The sequence below is a fragment of the Macaca nemestrina genome, chromosome 13 (genome assembly GCF_043159975.1).
Source record: "Macaca nemestrina isolate mMacNem1 chromosome 13, mMacNem.hap1, whole genome shotgun sequence".
Taxonomy (NCBI): domain Eukaryota; kingdom Metazoa; phylum Chordata; class Mammalia; order Primates; family Cercopithecidae; genus Macaca; species Macaca nemestrina.
In genome coordinates this window covers 106,442,074-106,463,197 of record NC_092137.1, presented here as the reverse complement: position 1 = coordinate 106,463,197, position 21,124 = coordinate 106,442,074, and the positions used below count along the sequence as shown (strand labels likewise).

Below are 21,124 nucleotides of genomic sequence, written 5' to 3'. Positions count from 1 at the left end.
CAGCCACGTGCAGTCTATTCGTTGCACAAACTGTACCCGACACATGCCCAAGGACAAGGCCATTAAGAAATTCATCATTCGAGGCTGGGCACGGTGGCTCACGCCTACAATCCCAGCACTTTGGGAGGCCGAGGCAGGCGGATCATGAGGTCAAGAGATCAAGACCATCCTGGCTAACACAGTGAAACCCCATCTCTACTAAAAATAAATTAGTGGGGCATGGTGGCAGGTGCCTGTAGTTCCAGCTACGCAGGAGGCTGAGGCAGAAGAATGGCGTGAACCCGGTAGGTGAAGCTTGCAGTGAGCCGAGATCGCCCACTGCACTCCAGCCTGGGCAACAGAGCGACACTCTGTCTCAAAAAAAAAAAAAAAAAAAAAAAAAAAAGAAATTCATCATTCGAAACGTAGTGGAGGCTGCAGTAGTCAGGGACATTTCTGAAGCAAGTGTCTTCAATGCCTATGTGCTTCCCAAGCTGTATGTGAAGCTAAATTACTGTGTCAGATGTGCGATTCACAGAAAAGTAGTCAAGAATCCATCTCGTAAAGCCCACAAGGACCAAACACGCCCACCCTGATTTAGATCTTCCGGTGCTGCCCCACAACCCCCACCAAAGCCCATGTAAGGAGCTGAGTCCTTAAAGACTGAAGACAAGGCCAGGTGCGGCGGCTCATGCCTGTAATCCTAGCACTTTCGGGGGCTGAGGTGGGTGGATTGCCTGAGCTCAGGAGTTCGAGACCAGCCTGGGCAACATGGTGAAACCCCGTCTCTACTAAAACACAAAAAATTAGCCAGGCGTGATGGCATGTGCCTAATCCCAGCTACTAGGGAGGCTGAGACAGGAGAATCACTTGAACCTGGGAGGCTGAGGCTGCAGTGAGCTGAGATCGTGCCATTGCACTCCAGCCTGGGTGACAAAGCAAGACTCCATCTCAAAAAAAAAAAAAGGAAAAAAAAACACTGAAGACAGACTATTCTCCAGAGAAAAAAGTAAAATGGAAATTGTACTTTAAAAAAAAAAAAAAAAAAAAAAAAGGCTGCATGCCATTTAATCCCAGGCCCTAGTATGTTTATTCAGGATGTCTGCAATTAGTAAAAATATAAAATTTGAATTTTTTCTGTAAAAGATCAAAGACTAAATAGTTTAGTTTGCTGTCCACGTATTGACTCTATCACATAATCTTTGTTATTTTCTACAACCCTTTAAAAGGTAAAAAGCATTCTTATGTTGGGTGCGGTGGCTCACGATGTAATCCCAGCACTTTGGGAGGCCGAGGCGGGTGGATCACCTGAGGTCAGGAGTTCAAGACCAGCCTGACCAACATGGTGAAACTACGTCTCTACTAAAAATACAAAATTAGCTGAGTGTGGTGGCACATGCCTGTAATCCCAGCTATTTGGCAGGCTGAAGCAAGAGAATCGCTTGAACCCAGGAGGCGGAGGTTGCAGTGAGCCAAGATCGTGCCATTGTATTCTGGCCTGGGCGACAAGAGCAAAACTCCATCTCAAAAAAAACCATTCTTAGTTCACAAGCTTTACAAAAACATGCTGCAGGCCAGATTTAGCCCATGGCCTGCAGTTTGCCCAGATATAGTATAGAAGATAAAAAGCAGCTGGTTGGTCACAGTGGCTCACGCCTGTAATCCCAGCACTTTGGGAGGCCAAGGCAGGTGGATCACCTGAAGTCAGGAGTTGGAGACCAGTCTGGCTAACATGATGAAACCCCGTCTCTACCAAAAATATAAAACATTAGCCAGGCGTGGTGGCATGTGCCTGTAATCCCAGCTACTCAGGAGGCTGAGGCAGGATAATCACTTGAACCCGGGAGGCAGGGGTTACAATGAGCTGAGATCGCGCCACTGCACTCCAGCCTGGGTGACAAGAGCAAGATGCCGTCTCGGGGGAGAGAAAAAAAAAAAAAAGATAAAAAGCCCCAGTGAAATTTCAGAGTATGTACTTAGAATAAAGTCCTAAAATAAAAATGTCAAAGAATATAATTTTTTTTCAGCCTTCAAGTCCTCATTGTCCTACATTTGGCCAAACTTAAAAATTCAGAGATAAGCATGTAGAAATATTTGTAGGAGGCTGAGGCAGGCGGTTCACTTGAGGTCAGGAGTTCAAGATCAGACTGACCAACATGGCAAAATCATGTCTCTACTAAAAATACAAAAATTAGTCAGCATGGTGGCATATGACTACAGACAGCTACTTAGATGAGGCACAAGAATCCCTTGAACCCGGGAGGCAGAGGTTGCAATGAGCCAAGATCGCACCACTGCACTCCAGGCTGGCAACAGAGCGAGACTCCGTCTCAAAAAAAAAAAAAAAAAAAAAAAAATTACACAGCATACATGTAAGGCTCTATTTTTTTTTTCCCCTCAGAAAAAAACTTGAGCCAGGCGCAGTGGCTCACACCTGTAATCCCAACACTTTGGGACGCTGAGACGGGTGGATCGTTTGAGCCTAGGTGGTTGAGACCCGCCTGAGCAACATGGGGAAACCTCATCTCTACCAAACAATACAAAAAAATTAGGTGAGATGAAGCACACCTGTAGTCCCAGCTACTTGGGAAGCTGACATGGGAGGATCTCTTGAACCTGGGAGGCAGAGGTTGCAAGTGAGCCAAGATCGCACCATTGCACTCCAGCCTGGGCCACAGAGCAAGACCCCTCTCAAAAAAAAAAAAAAAAAAAACCCAAAACAACAACAACAAAAAACTTTACTTCATCCAAGTATCATTTATTTACTTATTAATTATTAAAGAACAAAGTGATCTACAGGTAGGTTAATAAATATATCAGTATTCCTCATTGATTTACATGCCTTATTTTTACTCAAAATAACTGTTGAGCAGTTAATACCATGATACTCAAGAAATTCAAAATAGAAGTTACTTTTGTAAAATGTTTACATTGTATTATTTTTATAAGTCAGTTTTCATATAAGCGCCTTTATAATCTCCCTCACCAAAGTCAAAAAAAAAGAGCTTATCTAAAAGAATATAAAAATACACTTACTTCCAGATTTACAAACAAGTGGAGTTATTTCATCTAGTGGGTGCAGCATGCTGAACATAGTGGGTAAAGGTTCTCTAGCAATAAACAAATAATCAATTAATTACCAATACAATATGAATATGTCTGTGCACAAATTTTGCACTTCTCTTGCAAAGAAGTGTCTTCTCCAGATTACACAAGCAACTAGAAACCTACTATCTCAAAAGGCAATCTTCTAAACTTTGTACATACTATTTTTCACATTCTCTTCTATTTCACTCCTAGAAATCTCTCCCCTTAAAATAATTCTATCAATGCACGAACAGAGGGAAATCAATATAGCCCAGGGAATTTCTGCGACATCACACTACAGAACAAATGGAGTAATGTACATAAAGCAGTCTTTTTTTATTCCTCTCTTAACTGGCAGTGTTTCTTTGGCAGCTGAGAAAGAAATTCATTCTCCCACACCTGCTGATAAAGGAGTGCATTTTTTAAAAAAGCAAGAAAAAAACTACTTCAAGTAAATTAAAAGTCTGCTTTTTTTTTTTTTTTTTTTTTTTTTTGAGACAGAGTCTCACTCTGTTGCCCAGGCTAGAGTGCAGGGGCATGATATCGGCTCACTGCAACCTCCACCTCCCAGGTTCAAGCGATTCTCTTGTCTCAGCCTCCCAAGTAGCTGGGATAACAGGCACACACCACCACACCCAGCTAGCTTTTTGGATTTTTAGTAGAGACGGGGTTTCACCATGTTGGCCAGACTGGTCTTGAACTCCTGACCTCAGGTGACCCACCTGCCTCGGCCTCCCAAAGTGCTAGGATTACGGGTGTGAGCCACCGCACCTGGCCAAAAGCCTACACTTTTTAAGGAATGATATTTTTTAGAGTGAAGAGAGGCTTTCTTTCAAAGCAGAAAGAGATTAAAATCTATAAGCAATTTATTTAAGACTTAGCAAGTGTCTACCTCTTGCACCACAACATGACAGGTGCTGTATGTTGCTGCCCTTCGGTGTGCTCACAATTCATAGGACAAGATAAACACACTGCTAATAAACATCTACCATTTATTGCATACTTAATACCTACTAGGCCCTGTGTCAAAGCTTATACACATTTAGCTAGTTTAACTTTGCATAAGTCCTAAGAGGTAAATGATAGTCCTAAGAGGTAAATGATAATATTCCTGTAATACATAAGGAAACTACAGCGAAGAAAGCACTAATGATCTGCTCAAACCAGCACAATGAGAAAATGTCAGAGCTAAGAATTGAATCTTGTTATTTACTTTTTTTTTTTTTTTGAGATAGAGTTTCGTTCATCACCCAGCTGGAGTGCAGTGGTGCAATCTTGGCTCACTGCAACCTCCGTCTCCCAGGTTCAAGCAATTCTCCTGTCTCAGCCTCCCAAGTAACTGGGATTACAGGTGCCCGCCACCACGCTTGGCTAATTTTTTTGTATTTTTAGTAGAGACAGGGTTTCACCATGTTGGGCAGGCTGGTCTCGAACTCCTGAACTCAGGTGATCCACCCGCCTCAGCCTCCCAAAGTGGTGGGATTACAGGTGTGTGCCATCGCACCTGGCCAAATCTTTTTTTAAGCCATTTATTTGCATGCTCAATTTTACCACTTGGATTGGAAAAAAGGCTAATTAAGTGCCAAGTGCGTAGAGCTCATGAGTGTACATACAGGTTGAGTATCCCTTATCTGAAATACTTGGGACCAGAAGTGTTTTGGATTATTTGCCTTACATTAACAGTTGAGCAACCCTAATTCTTTTGGGGGTACAAGTAGCTTTTGGTGACACAGAATTATATAGTGGTGGATTCTGATATTTTAGTGCACCCGTCACCTGACTAGTGTATGTTGTACGCAATATGTAGTTTTTTTATCCCACACCTTTTTCCCACCCTCCTCCTTCTGAGTCTCCAAAGTCCATTATAACACTCTGCATACAGCCTTTGCATACTCCTTGCTTAGCTCTCACTTCTAAGTGAGAACATGCAGTTATCTGGTTTTCCATTCCTGGGTGACTTCACTTAGAATCATGGCCTCCAATTCCATCTAACTTGCTGCAAAAGACATTAGTTCATTTCCTCATTATGGCTGATTAGTATTCCATGGTGTATATATACATTTTCTTTTTTTTTTTTTTTATTAGACAGAGTCTTGCTCTGTCGCCCAGGCTGGAGTGCAGTGGCCGGATCTCGGCTCACTGCAAGTTCCGCCTCCCGGGTTCACGCCATTCTCCTGCCTCAGCCTCCCGAGTAGCTGGGACTACAGACGCCCGCCACCTTGCCTGGCTAGTTTTTTTGTATTTTTTAGTAGAGACGGGGTTTCACCGTATTAGCCAGGATGGTCTCGATTTCCTGACCTCGTGATCCGCCGTCTCGGCCTCCCAAAGTGCTGGGATTACAGTCTTGAGCCACCGCGCCCGACTATATACATTTTCTTTATTCACTCATTGGTCGATGGGCACTTAGGCTGATTCCCTATCTTTGCAATTGTGAACTGTGTTGCAATAAACATACATGTGCATGTGTCTTTTTCATATAATGACTTTTTTTTCCCTTTGGGTAGATACCCAGTAACGGGACTGCTAGATTGAATGGTAGATCTACTTTTAGTTCATTAAGGAATCTCCATACTGTTTTCCACAGATGTCATATTGATTACATTCCCACCAGCCGTGTATAAGCACTCCCCTTCCACCACATCCATGCCAACATCTATTGTTTTTCTGACTCTTTAATAATGGCCATTCCTGAAAGAGTAAGGTGATATCTCACTGTGGTTTTAATTTGCATTTCTCTAATGATTACTGATGCTGAGCAGTTTCATGTTTGCTGATCATTTGTATATCTTCTTTTGAGAACTGTCTACTCACGTCCTTTACCCACTTTTTGAGTTTTTTTCTTGCTGATCTGAGTTCCTTATATATTCTGGATACTAGTGCTTTGTTGGATGCAGAGTTTGCAAATATTTTCTCCCACTGTGTGAGTTATCTGTCGATTCTGACATTTCTTTTGCTGTGCAGAAGCTTTTTATTTTAATCAGGTCCCATTTATTTATTGTTTTCGTTGCATTTGCTTCTGGTGTTTTAGTCATAAATTCCTTGCCTAGGCCAATGTCCAGAAGAGTTTTTCCAAGGTTATCTTCTAGAATTTTTATGGTTTCAGGGCTTTTAAAGTCTTTGATCCCTCTTGACCTGACTTTTGTATAAGGTGAGAGATAAAAAATCCAGTTTCATTCTTCTAAAAAAGGTGTCAGTTTTCCTAGCATCATTTACTAAACAGGATGATGTCCTTCCCCCAATTTGTTTTTGTATGCTTGTTTGTCAAAGATCAGTTGATTACAAGTATTTGGCTTTATTTCTGGGTTCTCCATTCTGTTCCACTGGTCTATGTGCCTACTTTTATACCAGTACCATGCTGTTTTGGAAATTATAGACTTGTAGTATATGTGATGGCTACATATTTGTTCTTTTTGCTTAGGATTGTTTTGGCTATTTGGGCTCTTTTGGTTCCATATGAATTTTAGAATTGTTTTTTCTAATTCTATGAAAAATGATCTTATTTTGATGAGAATTACGGTGAAATCTATAGATTGCTTTTGGCAATATGGTCATTTTCACAATATTATTCTTCAAATCCATGATCATGGGATGTGTTACCGTTTGTTTGTGTCATCTATGATTTCTTTCAGCAGTGTGTTGTAGTTCTCCTTATAGAGATCATTCACCTCCTTGGTTAAGTATATTTACAGGTTTTTTGGTTTTGGTTTTTTTGCAGTTCTTGTAAAAGGGACTGAATTTTTGGCCAGGCGCAGTGGCTCATGCCTATAATCCCAGCACTTTGGGAGGCCAACGCGGGCGGATCACCTGAGGTTGGGAGTTCAAGACCAGCATGACTAACATGGAGAAACCCCGTCTCTACTAAAAATACAAAAAATTAGCCAGGCGTGGTGGTTCATGCCTGTAATCCCGGTTACTCAGGAGGCTGAAGCAGCAGAATCGCTTGAACCTGGGAGGCGGAGGTTGTGGTGAGCCGAGATCACGCCATTGTACTCCAGACTTGGCAACAACAGCAAAACTCCGTCTCAAAAAAAAAAAAAAAAAAAAGGAGACTTGAGTTCTTGATTTGATTTTCAGCTTTGTCACTGTTGGTGTATAGCAATGCTACTGATTTGTGTACATTGATTTTGTAATCTGAGACTTTACTGAATTTATTTATCAAATCTAGGAGTCTTTTGGAGGAGTCTATAGGGTTTTCTAGGTATATAATCATATCACCAGCAAATAGTGATAGTATGACTTTCTCTTTTCAAATCTAGATGTCCTTTATTTCTTTCTCTCGCCTGATTGCTCTGGCCAGAACTTCCAGTACCATGCTGAACAGAAGTGGCGAAAGTAGGCATCTTTCTCTTCTTCCAGTTCTCAGGGGGAATGCTTTCAACTTTTCCCCATTCAGTATGATGTTGGCTGTGGGTTTGTCGTACATGACTTTTATTAATTTGTAGTAAGTCCCTTCTATGCCTAGTTTGTTTTTATCATCAAGGGATGCTGAACTTTATCCAATGCTTTTTTCTGCATCTATTGAGATGATCACATGGTTTTTAATTCTGTTTATGTGAAGTGTCACATTTATTGACTTGTGTATCCATACATCCCTGAAACGAAACCCACTTGATCATGATATATTATCTTTTTGATGAGAGCAACCCTAATTTGAGAATCCAAAACCTGAAATGCTCCAATAAGCATTTCCTTTGAGTGTCATGCTGGAGCTCAACAAGTTGCAGATTTTGGAGAATTTCAGATTTTTGGATCAGGGATACTCAACTTGTACTGAGATGAGAGAAAATGGCATATATCTACACTGTTAGCATGAAAATTATCATCATCTCAAACTTTTAGATAAACCTCAGAACCAACACACACACACAAATCCCAAGCAGTAATATTCTGAAGTGAAGAAAATGAATACCTGGGTGAACCTGGAGGTACTTCATGTGAAGAAGTGCTTCGCTCAAACAACAATCCATATTTAGTGGGCCAAACATTGGCAACCTTTCAGGTAAGAGGGTGGGAAAAGACAGAAGTAAGAGAACCTACCCCTTTATAAAATGTTTTAAAGAAACATTACAGAATGTTTTATTTTCCAATTTAGTAATAGCTTTACAAAGTAACATAATCATTAAATACAGCATTTTCTTAAAAAGTAATTCAAGTAATTCGGGTGCGGTGGCTCAAGCCTGTAATCCCAGCACTTTGGGAGGCCAAGACGGGCGGATCACGAGGTCAGGAGATCGAGACCATCCTGGCTAACACGGTGAAACACCGTCTCTACTAAAAAATACAAAAAACTAGCCAGGCTTGGTGGTTGGCACCTGTAGTCCCAGCTACTCGGGAGGCTGAGGCAGGAGAATGCTGTAAACCCAGGAGGCGGAGCTTGCAGTGAGCTGAGATCCGGCCACTGCACTCCAGCCTGGGCGGCAGAGCGAGACTCCGTCTCAAAAAAAAAAAAAAAAAAAGTAATTCAAATAAGCAACCCTAAGATAAAATCAAATCTAATAAAGAGGAGTTGCTCAATGTGAAATTCCTGCCACTGGCCAGTATCAGTAACAAAATGACAAGGTGTTAACAATAGCACTAGGCATTAAAAAGACGACAAGTAACAAAAAAAGATCATTTTTTTGTGAAGTACAGAAAAATGGTAAGCCACTAAAGCTGCCAAAATTTAGTTATTTTGAGTAAAAATAACATTTTTGACTACTATGAAACATGAAACATAAGACATGCCTCTAAAACCAATTAATTCAAAAATGTTCTCCAACAAAACCCCCCCAAAATTTGAAACACTTGTTTACCTGAAATGGTAAGGAAGCTATATAATCCTTTCCTTCTATGCTATGCATGTTAATACATGAGCTTTGCAATATACATATGCATTTTTCTACTTCATTGCTACCTGAAAAGAAAGGGTACAACAAGACTTATGTTTTTTTCCCCCAAAGGAGTTCAATCCTTACAGCACAAATTATTTAATGCACAATATAAAGATGCTTATGGTAAACCACTATTACTAGTGGCTACTTCATTTGAATGAAAAATACAATGAGATAAACATTTGGAATCATCATAAGAAAAATAAAATTTCAAAAAGAAACTTACTGTAGGCCTTTTCAGACTTATCCTGTGATATAATGAAGTCACACCACAATGCCTAAAATCAAAACAAAATGCTTACCTAAGAAAATTATATCTAAATAATCATCTATTAACTAATGGCATCTGAATAATAATAATAGCATCTACGCAGTAACTTTGCCTCCTCAGCTCAACATGTACAATCATGGGAACAAAAAGAAGAAAAAATAAATTACAGTAATAAATGATAAATATAATAAGGAAAGACAAAATATGTTTACAATTAAATTTTATGAAAAGATCCATAAGAATTAAAATTTCAAATTAAAAAAATAAATTTTACAAAAAGAGAAGAATCAAAAAACCTGCCAGAGAGAAACCTTGCAGCAAAAATTCAAAAAACCCGCCAGAGAGAAACCTTGCAGCAAAAATTAAAAAAACCCGCCAGAGAGAAACCTTGCAGCAAAAATTAAAAAAACCCGCCAGAGAGAAACCTTGCAGCAAAAATTAAAAAAACCCGCCAGAGAGAAACCTTGCAGCAAAAATTCAAAAAACCCGCCAGAGAGAAACCTTGCAGCAAAAATTCAAAAAACCTGCCAGAGAGAAACCTTGCAGCAAAAATTCAAATAGTGGCTCAAACCATACTAAACCCTACGTCCTATACAAAACTAAAGATTATTCAAACTTTATAATCTCTAGATTAAACAATTGCTCTTATTCTTAGACTCTCTCTAGACTGACTTTTGAAAAACTATTTAGAAAAATTAACTCCTCCCTTTCTTAAAAGCCCATCTTGGCCGGGCGCGGTGGCTCAAGCCTGTAATCCCAGCACTTTGGGAGGCCGAGATGGGCGGATCACGAGGTCAGGAGATCGAGACCATCCTGGCTAACACGGTGAAACCCCGTCTCTACTAAGAAATACAAAAAAAAGCCGGGCGAGGTGGCAGCGCTTGTAGTCCCAGCTACTCGGGAGGCTGAGGCCGGAGAATGGCGTGAACCCGGGAGGCGGAGCTTGCAGTGAGCCGAGATCCGGCCACTGCACTCCAGCCTGGGCTACAGAGCGAGACTCCGTCTCAAAAAAAAAAAAAAAAAAAAAGCCCATCTTACAAAATATAAACTAGGAAAAGCTATTAAACTTTAACTGACAAACTTGACAATCACTTATTAAATTATTTAATAGCATTTTGTTTTTTTTTTTTTACCTGTGGTCAAATATACACAATATGAAAATTAGCATTTTAACAATTTTTAAGTAGACAATTCAGTGGCATTAACAACATTAAACTGACGAGTTTAGTACAATTTGTGAGCCTGTAAAATACTGCACATTTCCAGAACTTTTTCCTCATCTCAAACAGAAACTCCAGGCCCACTGAACAATAACTCCCCATTTCCCAATGCCCTGAGCTCTGGTAACCTCTATTCTACCTTCCCTATGAAAGGACCTGTGCTAGGTATCTCAAGTAAGAGAAACTGTACAACATTTGTCGTTTTGTATCTGTTTTATTTCACTTAACATAATGTTTTCAAGGTTCATCCATGTTATGGCATGTATCAGAATTTTATCCCTTTTTAAAGCTAAACAATATTCCACTGTTAGCATATACCACATTTATTTATCCATTCATCTGTCAATGGACATGGGTTATTTCTACCTTTTGGCTATCATAAATAATGCTGCTGTAAACACTGGTGTACAAGTATCTGTGAGTCCCTGTTCTCAATTCAGTTGTGCATATATCTAGAAGTGGAACTGCTGGATCATAATGGTAATTCTACGTATAACTTTTTTTTTTTTTTTTTTAGACGGAGTCTCGCTCTGTCACCCAGGCTGGAGTGCAGTGGCCGGATCTCAGCTCACTGCAAGCTCCGCCTCCCGGGTTCACGCCATTCTCCTGCCTCAGCCTCCCGAGTAGCTGGGACTACAGGCGCCCGCCACCTCGCCCGGCTAGTTTTTTGTATTTTTTAGTAGAGACGGGGTTTCACCGTGTTAACCAGGATGGTCTCGATCTCCTGACCTCGTGATCCGCCCGTCTCGGCCTCCCAAAGTGCTGGGATTACAGGCTTGAGCCACCGTGCCCGGCCATAACTTTTTTTTAAGAGATGGGGTCTCACTGTGTCACCCAAACTGCAGTGCAAGGCATGATTCTAGCTCACAGCAGCCTAGAACTCCTGGGTTCACGTGACCCTCCTGCCTCAGTCTCCTGAACAGCTGGGAGTACAGGCACGCACCACCATGCCTGGCTATATGTATAACTTTTTGAGAAATTGCCAAATTTTTCCACAGCAGCTTTGTTACATTCCCATCAGCAATGCAAAGAAGTTCCAACTTCTGGACACCCTCACCAATATTTGTTATGTTTCTTTAATAATAGCCAACCTAGTAAAGTGGTACCTCACTGTGGCTGTAATTTGCATTTGCCTAATGATTAGTGAAGTTGAGCATCTTTTCATGTGCTTATTGACCATGTGTGCACCTTCTTTAGAAAAATGTCCATTTAAGTCCTTCTGCCCAATTTTTTAATTGGGTAGTTTGTTTTATTGTTGAGTTGTGGGAGATTTTAATGGTTAAGAAATGAAAATTCATGAAGAAAACCGTGCATGAGAGCTGTGCTCCAACCTGAAATGTCCAAAATCTACAATGCACCTATTACAGTCTCAACTTCCTTTCATGAAATCCCATCCTCTCAGCCTCTAAAAGTACATATTTTAACATCTCTTTTATCCCTGATATCTAAGAGATCACTAACCCCTTCCACATCTCCCTCTGCTTTATCACCTCTTCTTCGCCAAGGCACCAATCTTTTACCTGAACAATCACAAAATAATGCCCCTGACAACAGTCTCCCTACTCTCCAGTCAATCCTATATATATATATTGCTAACAAAGCAATCTCTTCTCAAAACACAAAATTGATCACTTCCATTTTAAAATCCTTAGCAGGCTCCCTTCAGCATACAGATTAAAATCCAAATTCCTTGGTTTATATACAAGGCCCTTTGGTCTGTATCCTGCCAGCATCCACTTGCATCTCTCCACACCCACACTTTGTGTACAGCCATTCTGAAGTTTAAAAAGTCATCTTTTTCCATAATTCTTTTTCCTGCGATTTCCTCTGTCTAGAATGCCCTTCTGCCACCATTTTATAATACAAATAGCATCTTCTTTGAAAAACCCTCCCTTTGGTGCGCAGTCCTTTGGGCTCTCATCACTCTGTGGACATGCAGTTATTATAGAGCATTCAGAATACAGCATTTCGGTTGATCTGTCTGTTCTCCTTTCTAGGCTATGAGTCCTTCAATGGCAGAAACTACATTCACCTTTGTAGCCCCAGCATAATCTGAAACAGAGTGAGACTAAATACTTCCAGAAGGCCAGGCACAGTGGCTCATGCCTGTAATTCCAGCACTTTAGGAGGCCAAGGCAGGAGGATCGCTAGAGCCCAGGGGTTCAAGACCAGCCTGGACAACATAGTGAGAGCCCCATCTCTATTGAAAAGTAAAAAGAATAAATGAAAAAATAAAAAGAACCACCAAAAAAAAAAAATACTTGCAGGATAAGTAAAACAATGAATAGATAAAATCTGAGTCACATATACCTGGTGTTATTTCACAGACAAAATAGAAAATTACCTTTCTCCATATTAGCAAGAAAATTAAATAACAAGACTGAAATTCCAAATCTTACAATTACACTTACAAGTGATCTTAAGATAAAGAAGATAATACATCTAACTGTACTTCCATAGAATCTAGTAAATAGGCAACTGTTCTTGGAGAAATTAAGATGAAAATATAGAAGCAAAGAACTACTTGGATATCATCAAATGCACTTTTCACATCTATACTAACTATATGAATTATACGGGAAAAAAATTACCATCAAAAAGATCACTGGCTTCAACACTCTAGGAGACAAATGCTTTTACATACGCCCTCAAATGTTGGAATAATGATTCGGTTTATCCTTTCCAATAAACAGTTAGAACACAATGCTCGGCCGGGCGCGGTGGCTCAAGCCTGTAATCCCAGCACTTTGGGAGGCCGAGACGGGTGGATCACAAGGTCAGGAGATCGAGACCATCCTGGCTAACCCGGTGAAACCCCGTCTCTACTAAAAAATACAAAAAACTAGCCGGGCGTGGTGGCGGGCGCCTGTAGTCCCAGCTACTCGGGAGGCTGAGGCAGGAGAATGGCGTGAACCCGGGAGGCGGAGCTTGCAGTGAGCTGAGATCCGGCCACTGCACTCCAGCCTGGGTGACAGAGCGAGACCCCCCGTCTCAAAAAAAAAAAAAAAAAAAAAAAAAAAGAACACAATGCTCATCAGGAAATAGTTAATGGCAGGTGGGAGGAGTGGAAGGAAGCAGTGTCCAGATACAAAGATTTCAGTATTTACAAAAATGAAACTTAACATTAGTCAAAGCCTCCAAAACCTCTTGTCAATCCTAATTCAACTACTATAAATGCATTAGTTTTTCCTCCAACTTTTTGTTATAAAAATTTCAGTAAGAAAAGTTGAAATAGGCCGGGCGCGGTGGCTCAAGCCTGTAATCCCAGCACTTTGGGAGGCCAAGACGGGCGGATCACGAGGTCAAGAGATCGAGACCATCCTGGCTAACACGGTGAAACCCTGTCTCTACTAAAAAAATACAAAAATCTAGCCGGGCGAGGTGGCGGGCGCCTGTAGTCCCAGCTACTCGGGAGGCTGAGGCAGGAGAATGGCGTGAACCTGGGAGGCAGAGCTTGCAGTGAGCTGAGATCCGTCCACTGCACTCTAGCCTGGGCGACAGAGCGAGACTCTGTCTCAAAAAAAAAAAAAAAAAAAAAAGAAAAGTTGAAATAATGCAGCAAACATATTTCACCTAAATCCAACAGTCATGAAAATTTTGCCATATTTGTTTATGTGTGTGCATTTGTGTACATATGGGATTTTTGGAACGGGAATGCTGACTGTCTAAAAACAAATTGCACACACATCATGACATTTCACCCCTAAATACTTCACCATGCCTTTTCTAAAAATAAAGATGTTCTCCTATAAAACCATAAAACCATCATCCCTAAGAAAAAAATAACACTTCTCTAACATCAGCTACTGGCCAGTAATTTTCAACCTTCCCAAATTTTCCCCAAAAATATCTTTTTAGCTAGTTTTCTAAAACCAGGACTCAATCAAAGTTCATTTAACAAGGTTCAAAAAATACGGCATTTGGTGATGTCTCTTTAGTCTCTTTCAATGTAGAACAGTCCCCACTTTTTTCTCTTTCTCCATGACTTTTTAAAAGAAACCGAAATGTAGACTATAAACTTTCTAGAGTGGAAAATTTCAAATATATACAAAGTAAACAGAATAGGATAATGAATCACCAACAGCCAGTTTTAATAATTATCAAGCTTGGCAGGGCATGGTGGCTCACGCCTGTAATCCCAGCACTTTGAGAGGCCAAGGTGGGTACATCACGAGGTCAGGAGATCGAGACCATCATGGCTAACACAGTGAAACCCCAGCTCTACTAAAAACACAAAAACAAAATTAGCCGGGCGTGGTGGCAGGCACCTGTAGTCCCAGCTACTCGGGAGGGCGAGGCAGGAGAATGGCGTGAACCCGGGAGGCGGAGCTTGCAGTGAGCCGAGATAGCGCCACTGCACTCCAGCCTGGCAACAGAGCAAGACTCCATCTCAAAAAATAAATAAATAAATAATAATCAAGCTTTAGCCATTCCTATCTCATCTATTTCCTTATCTCATGATATTTTAAAATATAATCCTCTAGTGCCTATATTTCCTTAAACAGGAAGTTAGGTCTAAATATTCATATTTTGGGGAAGAAAACTTAGTGGATGACATCATGTACTTCATTCCGCATTACAGCTAGAAGCACATAATATCCCTTCATGTCACTATTAATTATGCTAAACTCAATCACTTGATTGAGGTGGAGACTGACAGATAACTCCAAAGTAGAGGTACATTTGTTCCTTCACATTTACCAAGTAATCCACAGGGTGGTATGTTGGTGCCATGGTAATATTCTTTCGACCAACAGTGTTAGTATCCATTTACAATCCTTGTTTGAATCAATTATTGCACTGGAGGTTACAAAATGGTGATTTTCTAATTCTACAATTCCTTTTACATGTATTAGCTAGCATTCCTCTGTAAGTGTTTTCCTTCATCAAATGGAGATGAACTGCTTGTCTTCCTGAAAAAATACGGCAAACGCTTAATTCTCTCCCTTTCATTATCAACTTTCAGAACAGTTATAGTAGCCAACTGCAATGGTTGCAAAGCAGATTTTTTCCTTTCTCTCTATCATTATGAACCCCACAATTTTTATTTATTCAAATCTTTGCAATCAATTATAGTAATCATGTGTTAAAATATTTCTGTACCCTTAATGTTTTATAAGTTTTTGCTGGCAATAACAAAGTGAATTACTTAAGGACAGAGTGTTTAAAGATTATCATTAAAGTGACAAAGGAGAGTGTAAAAAAAGTAATGATATATAAAATTAAATTTTTTTTTTCCTGCCATTATCTTCACATTACATTATGTCATGTTACAATGTACATCCAGCTGTTGAGATCATTATGCTGGTTTTACCATTTCTGTTAAATTTTAAAACAAAAATTTTGTTAAATTGCATTAAATAGTGAATCAAATGCTAAAATTCAAATCAACTCACCTGCTGAACAGGACTGTCAACTGTAAACGCTTTATAAACTGCCAATGCCTGGCTTTTACTTCCTTTGCTCCATATCACCATATTTCCGGCAACATAGAGTTCCTCATCATAGTCTACGTCTTCTCCAATTTCACTCACTCCTTTCCTTAACTGCCAGCTTTCCTTAAAAATTAACACATGTAAAACATATTCAAGCACTCTGGTTTTCAAAAATCTGGAACAAAATTTATTTGCTCATGGAGTAAGCACAACTAGAAAGTTTCGTATACTGTTTAACAGAGGATGTGGATATAGGCGTTACATTACAGAATTTCATGAAGAATTTACTCAATAATTCTCTATATTGAATGTTTTATATTATTGCTCTGCATTACTCTGCCAAAAACAAAAATGAACAAAAAGTACACCTTCTCTACCGTTCCAAAAGTCAAATCACATGTTTGGGAGACTAAAAGGACATATTAAGTACATGAGGTAGGGCAGATAAAGGACAGTGAGGTGCACATGGGAATCACTCGGCAAATTTATGAACAAGGCAGACTTCCTGCTTTGCAGCCACATATATATTTACCTTCTTTTCCTTTGTCCCACCCACCAAAATGAATGGATAAGAAGAAGTTTCCATTTTTAACTACATAGGCTTTCCCTTCCTGAGATTTTAGTATCCCAAAGGGATATGAAAATGGAATAAGGCAGGAAGGATACATTTTCTGACACACACTTACATCTCATTCCCCTACTTACTACTCATTCCTCGGCCGGGCGCGGTGGCTCACGCCTGTAATCCCAGCACTTTGGGAGGCCGAGGGGGGCGGATCACCTGAGGTCTGGAGTTTGAGACCAGCCTGACCAACATGGAGAAATCCCACCTCTACTAAAAAAATACAAAAGCAGCTGGGCATGGTGGCGCATGCCTGTAATCTCAGCTACTCGGGAGGCTGAGGCAGGAGAATCGCTTGAACTCAGGAGGCAGAGGTTGCGGTGAGCTGAGATTGTGCCATCGCACTCCAGCCTGGGCAACAAGAGTGAAACTCCGTCTCAGAAAAGAGAAAAAAAAAAAAAAGATTACTCTACCTACTTTTGTAGCATTTCTTCTCTCCTTTAGAAACATGTAAATCTTCTGCAGCAGGGACTATTTCTAATCTCTACCATTTAATCATTAAATAACATGAAATCTGGTCCCCACATACGAAGAGAAAAGAAAAAGGTTTAAAATGGACAATCATACTACTGAACCTGACTCACATTATAAAATCACAAGTTATAGAGAGTATCTAAATCAGTTGCTATGACAATATAATAAAGTCATTATTTTCAACATTTATTGAAATTACCACACCTTAACTCTACCCTAGAAGTGGCATCACACTGATTTCTCAGTTGCCTCTCAGTAGCCTTAAATTATAAGTAGATTATATCACTCTACATTTCAAAAACGCAATGGGAAACTCAATGGAACCTTCTGTTTCTCGTGGATTGTAACCTCCTGAAGGGATCCCACCAAGCCAGCAGCACCATCAGAAGACCATAATTCAGAGGCTGGCTGCAGCTGGCGAAGTTGAAGGTTCAAAGCATTAGGGTGGTGCTTGCAGTGGTCTCGACCAAAAGGAACAAATTCCTGCAAATCCCTGGCTGCAATCATCGTTGCCCTTTCTTCATAGAAGTTCGACATGGGTTCCAAATATCAACATTATTTCTGTATGAATTCAAACACATTCTGGTCAGCTTCCAGACTCAAAACTAGAATAAAAATACCATAAACACGTAAGTCACTAATCCTTACAAGGGTGTCAAGTAATTATATCAGATTGGTAAGTACATAAGTGGTCGTAACATAAAAGGGTGTTTTAGATCTGATTCTTTCAGACAACTGCAATTATCACATTTTAGTCACAGACTGACAGTTACCACTATAGGAAACCACTGAGATGCGACAAGTAATTATGTCCCGCACCACCTATCCCATGTTTCCTACTACTATATGCTAATTTTTCCATACTTTATATATGAAGTATTTAGACAAGTTGTATTCTATAGTCCCATAACTACATGGCTTCTCAACATTTAAGGTCATTTCTGGTTAGATGCCAGAACCTCATCTGAAAAGTACATCTAAGGGATCACTGTCATGTTGGAATAAAACAATAAAAAATCACATATTACTCTAATTCATCAGAGGTTGAACTGCTTTCAGGTGACCAATCTACAAAAGACATAAGTTATCAAATGTCGTAAGTAGCTGTGATACCCCCAATCCCACCTAAATATATAACTACAATCAATTTTAATTATTGGTCAAAACCCAAAGAACTGAGGCATGAATAACTCTAGCCATGGAACAGTTATGCTTGTAGATTTAAGGGTACTAGGTTTTAATTATTATATCTAATTAATCTAATTATTAATCGATTACAGTACAGTTTATTACTTAAAAAAAAACGTGGATAAACTGTTAAAGCCTTCATCACAAGGTTAGGAAGAAGTCAGGCTTTAGACAAAAGTACAGATAAGCATAATTAGACTACCCTTTGACCCACTTTCCTGTACCTGCTTATATATACCACGTTCCTATAGATAGTATTTTTAATGTTAGGAGCCTAAGACTTTTGAGCTGATAAAAGCTGGTCTTAAGACCCCATCAAGGAACCACATTAGCATGAGAATGTGATTTCTCTCTCTGTCCTATGACTTCATCCTTCATTCTCTGACCAATCAATACCTTAGCCCACTACCCTCCAAACTCTTTAAAACCTCGAGACTGGGGGCCAGACACAGTGGCTCACGCCTGTAATCCCAGCACTGTGGGAGGCCGAGGCGGGCAGATCACGAGGTCAGGAGATCAAGACCATCCTGGCTAACACGGTGAAACCCCGTCTCTACTAAAAATACAAAAAATTAGCCAGGCGCGGTGGCAGGCGCCGGTAGTCCCAGTTACTGGGGAGGCTGAGGCAGGAGAATGGCGTGAACCCGGGAAGCAGAGCTTGCAGTGAGCCAAGATCACACCACTGCACTCCAACTCCAGCCTGGGTGACAGAACAAGACTCTGTCTCAGAAAAAAAAAAAAAAAAAAACTCTTTGGGGAGGCTGACTTGAAGTTTCCTGTCTCCTAGTTCAGTGGCCCTGCAAGTAAAACACTTTATCTGCTGCAATCCCCGTTGTGGCCGTGTACTGACTTGCTGCTTATAGGGCAAGAGACCTATATGGTTACACAAACCACCCAAAGCCTATGTAGTTCTTTTGCAGCTCCTCCAAAGCCACAAGTTATTTTTACTGTGAATTAAATGTTATTCTTGGCTGGGCGCCATGGCTCATGCCTGTAATCCCAGCACTTTGGGAGGCCAAGGCAGGCGGATCACCTGAGGTCAGGAGTTCGAGACAAGCCTGGCCAACATGGTGAAACCCTGACTCTACTAAAAATACAAAAAAAAAAAAAATTACTCAGGCATGGTGGTGGGCGCCTGTAATCCCAGCTACTTGGGAGGCTGAGGCAAGAGAATCGCTTGAAACTGGGAGGCAGAGGTTGCAGTGCGCCGAGATGGCGCCATTGCACTCCAGCCTGGGGGACAAGAGCGAAAATCCTTCTCGAAAAAAAAAACTTGCCGGGAGCGGTGGCTCAAGTCTGTAATCCCAGCACTTTGGGAGGCCGAGACGGGCGGATCACGAGGTCAGGAGATCGAGACCATCCTGGCTAACACGGTGAAACCCCGTCTCTACTAAAAAATACAAAAAACTAGCCGGGCGTGGTGGCGGGCGCCTGTAGTCCCAGCTACTCGGGAGGCTGAGGCAGGAGAATGGCGTGAATCCGGGAGGCGGAGCTTCCAGTGAGCTAAGATCCAGCCACTGCACTCCAGCCTGGGCGACAGAGCGAGACTCTGTCTCAAAAAAAAAAAAAAGTTATTCTTGATATAATTATGTCACAAAACATGATACAAGTTTTGTTTTTCTTTCTGCTAGAAATAAATGAGTACTGGGAACACTTGAACTTGGAACACAACCAAAAAGTGCCTTATAAAACTTACAAGGGGCCGGGCGCGGTGGCTCATGCCTGTAAATCCCAGCACTTTGGCAGGCCGAGGCGGGAGGATCACGAGGTCAGGAGTTCAAGATCAGCCTGGCCAAGATGGTGAAACCCCATCTCTACTAAAAATACGAAAATTAGCCAGACGTAGTGGTGGGCACCTGTAATCCCAGCTACTCGGGAGGCTGAAGCAGAGAATTGCTTGAACACGGGAGCCGGAGGTTACAGTGAGCCGAGATCACACCGCTGCACTCCAGCCTGGGCGACAGAACAAGACTCTGTTTCAAAAAAAAAAAAAAAAACTTAAAAGAAAACAACAAAATTGAGCTGGTCTTCCTATATTTTATTCAACAGGACAACCAACATCAACAAACTTTTGACTTTATGAAACTTTAGTTCTGCAATTTTATAATGTTATTTTCTTATAACTGAGAGAAAAATCACAGAATGGTTAAAGAATTATTTATCATTTTGTACCTATTAAAGCCACATATTTAATACTTTTACAGTACCCCAAACTTTTAGACATGTTTTTACTTATTAGGGGCAACATAAACAGCTATACATAAAAATACTATTAAATTCATATGCTATAAATAACAGTATCAGCAATGATTCCTACAGACAAACACTACCCTGCCAAAAAAAAAAAAAAGTCCCAAATGCACACTAACGGGAGCTTAAGTCTCCAGTCTCCACAAAAAAAGAAGAGCTTCGCCAGCCGTTCTGGAGGACAGTGAAAACAGGCTAAGAGCTCGGACCTCAGAAAATCAGCTCAGAGGGACTGGGGGCCAATCTAGAAGCTGAGGCTGCACATGGATATGCTGCGCGCAGCTCATAAAAGACGTTGGCAACCAATGAGCTGGAAGGAGCCCCCTCAGCCCCGGGGCAAGCTCAGCGCCCTCCCTCGGGTTCCCAGTCCCCCGGGTTCCCAGACCTACGGCCACGAGGGGAGGATAGGCCTCGGGGCGGATGCAAGAGTCACGCGGCGCGCGACAGACCACCAAGTGCTGCGGTACAGGGCCCGCACCTGTATAACTCGGGACGCGTCAGGCGCGGCGAGCCCCGGCTGCTCCCCGGAGGCGCAGGGGCCGAGGAGGCCCTAGGGCAGCGGCGGGGTCCGTCACAGTGACTCCTCGACCGCGGCAGCTTCTCATTCCCTCTCCCTCCCCTATTCCGGAGGAAGAATGGGCAACAGCACCGGGCGCCAGTGCTAATGGCAGGAAGGCATGCGAGACGTTCAAATGGACGCGTCCATCTTGACTTTCCCGTCCTGCCTCGCG

The 21,124-nt window shown here is 41.3% G+C and overlaps 1 protein-coding gene across 6 annotated transcripts in view; it reads right to left on the bottom strand.

Annotated features, from left to right (window-relative positions):
- The window catches only part of LOC139357930 (anaphase promoting complex subunit 1), a 131,215-nt gene extending 110,091 nt beyond the window's left edge, over positions 1–21,124 (bottom strand). For 5 of the 6 annotated variants that reach the window (XM_071077103.1, XM_071077105.1, XM_071077104.1 and 2 more), the window contains exons 1-7: positions 20,872–21,103; positions 17,283–17,519; positions 15,824–15,985; positions 9,163–9,214; positions 8,859–8,959; positions 7,976–8,058; positions 3,016–3,089 (exon numbers count right to left, since the gene is read on the bottom strand). In XM_071077103.1, the coding sequence (XP_070933204.1) occupies positions 3,016–3,089; positions 7,976–8,058; positions 8,859–8,959; positions 9,163–9,214; positions 15,824–15,985; positions 17,283–17,495 (685 nt within the window). In that variant the 5' untranslated portion in view covers positions 17,496–17,519; positions 20,872–21,103. Of the gene's footprint in view, positions 1–3,015; positions 3,090–7,975; positions 8,059–8,858; positions 8,960–9,162; positions 9,215–15,823; positions 15,986–17,282; positions 17,520–20,871 lie in introns of all 6 variants that reach the window. The other variant, XM_071077107.1, reaches the window with a different exon arrangement.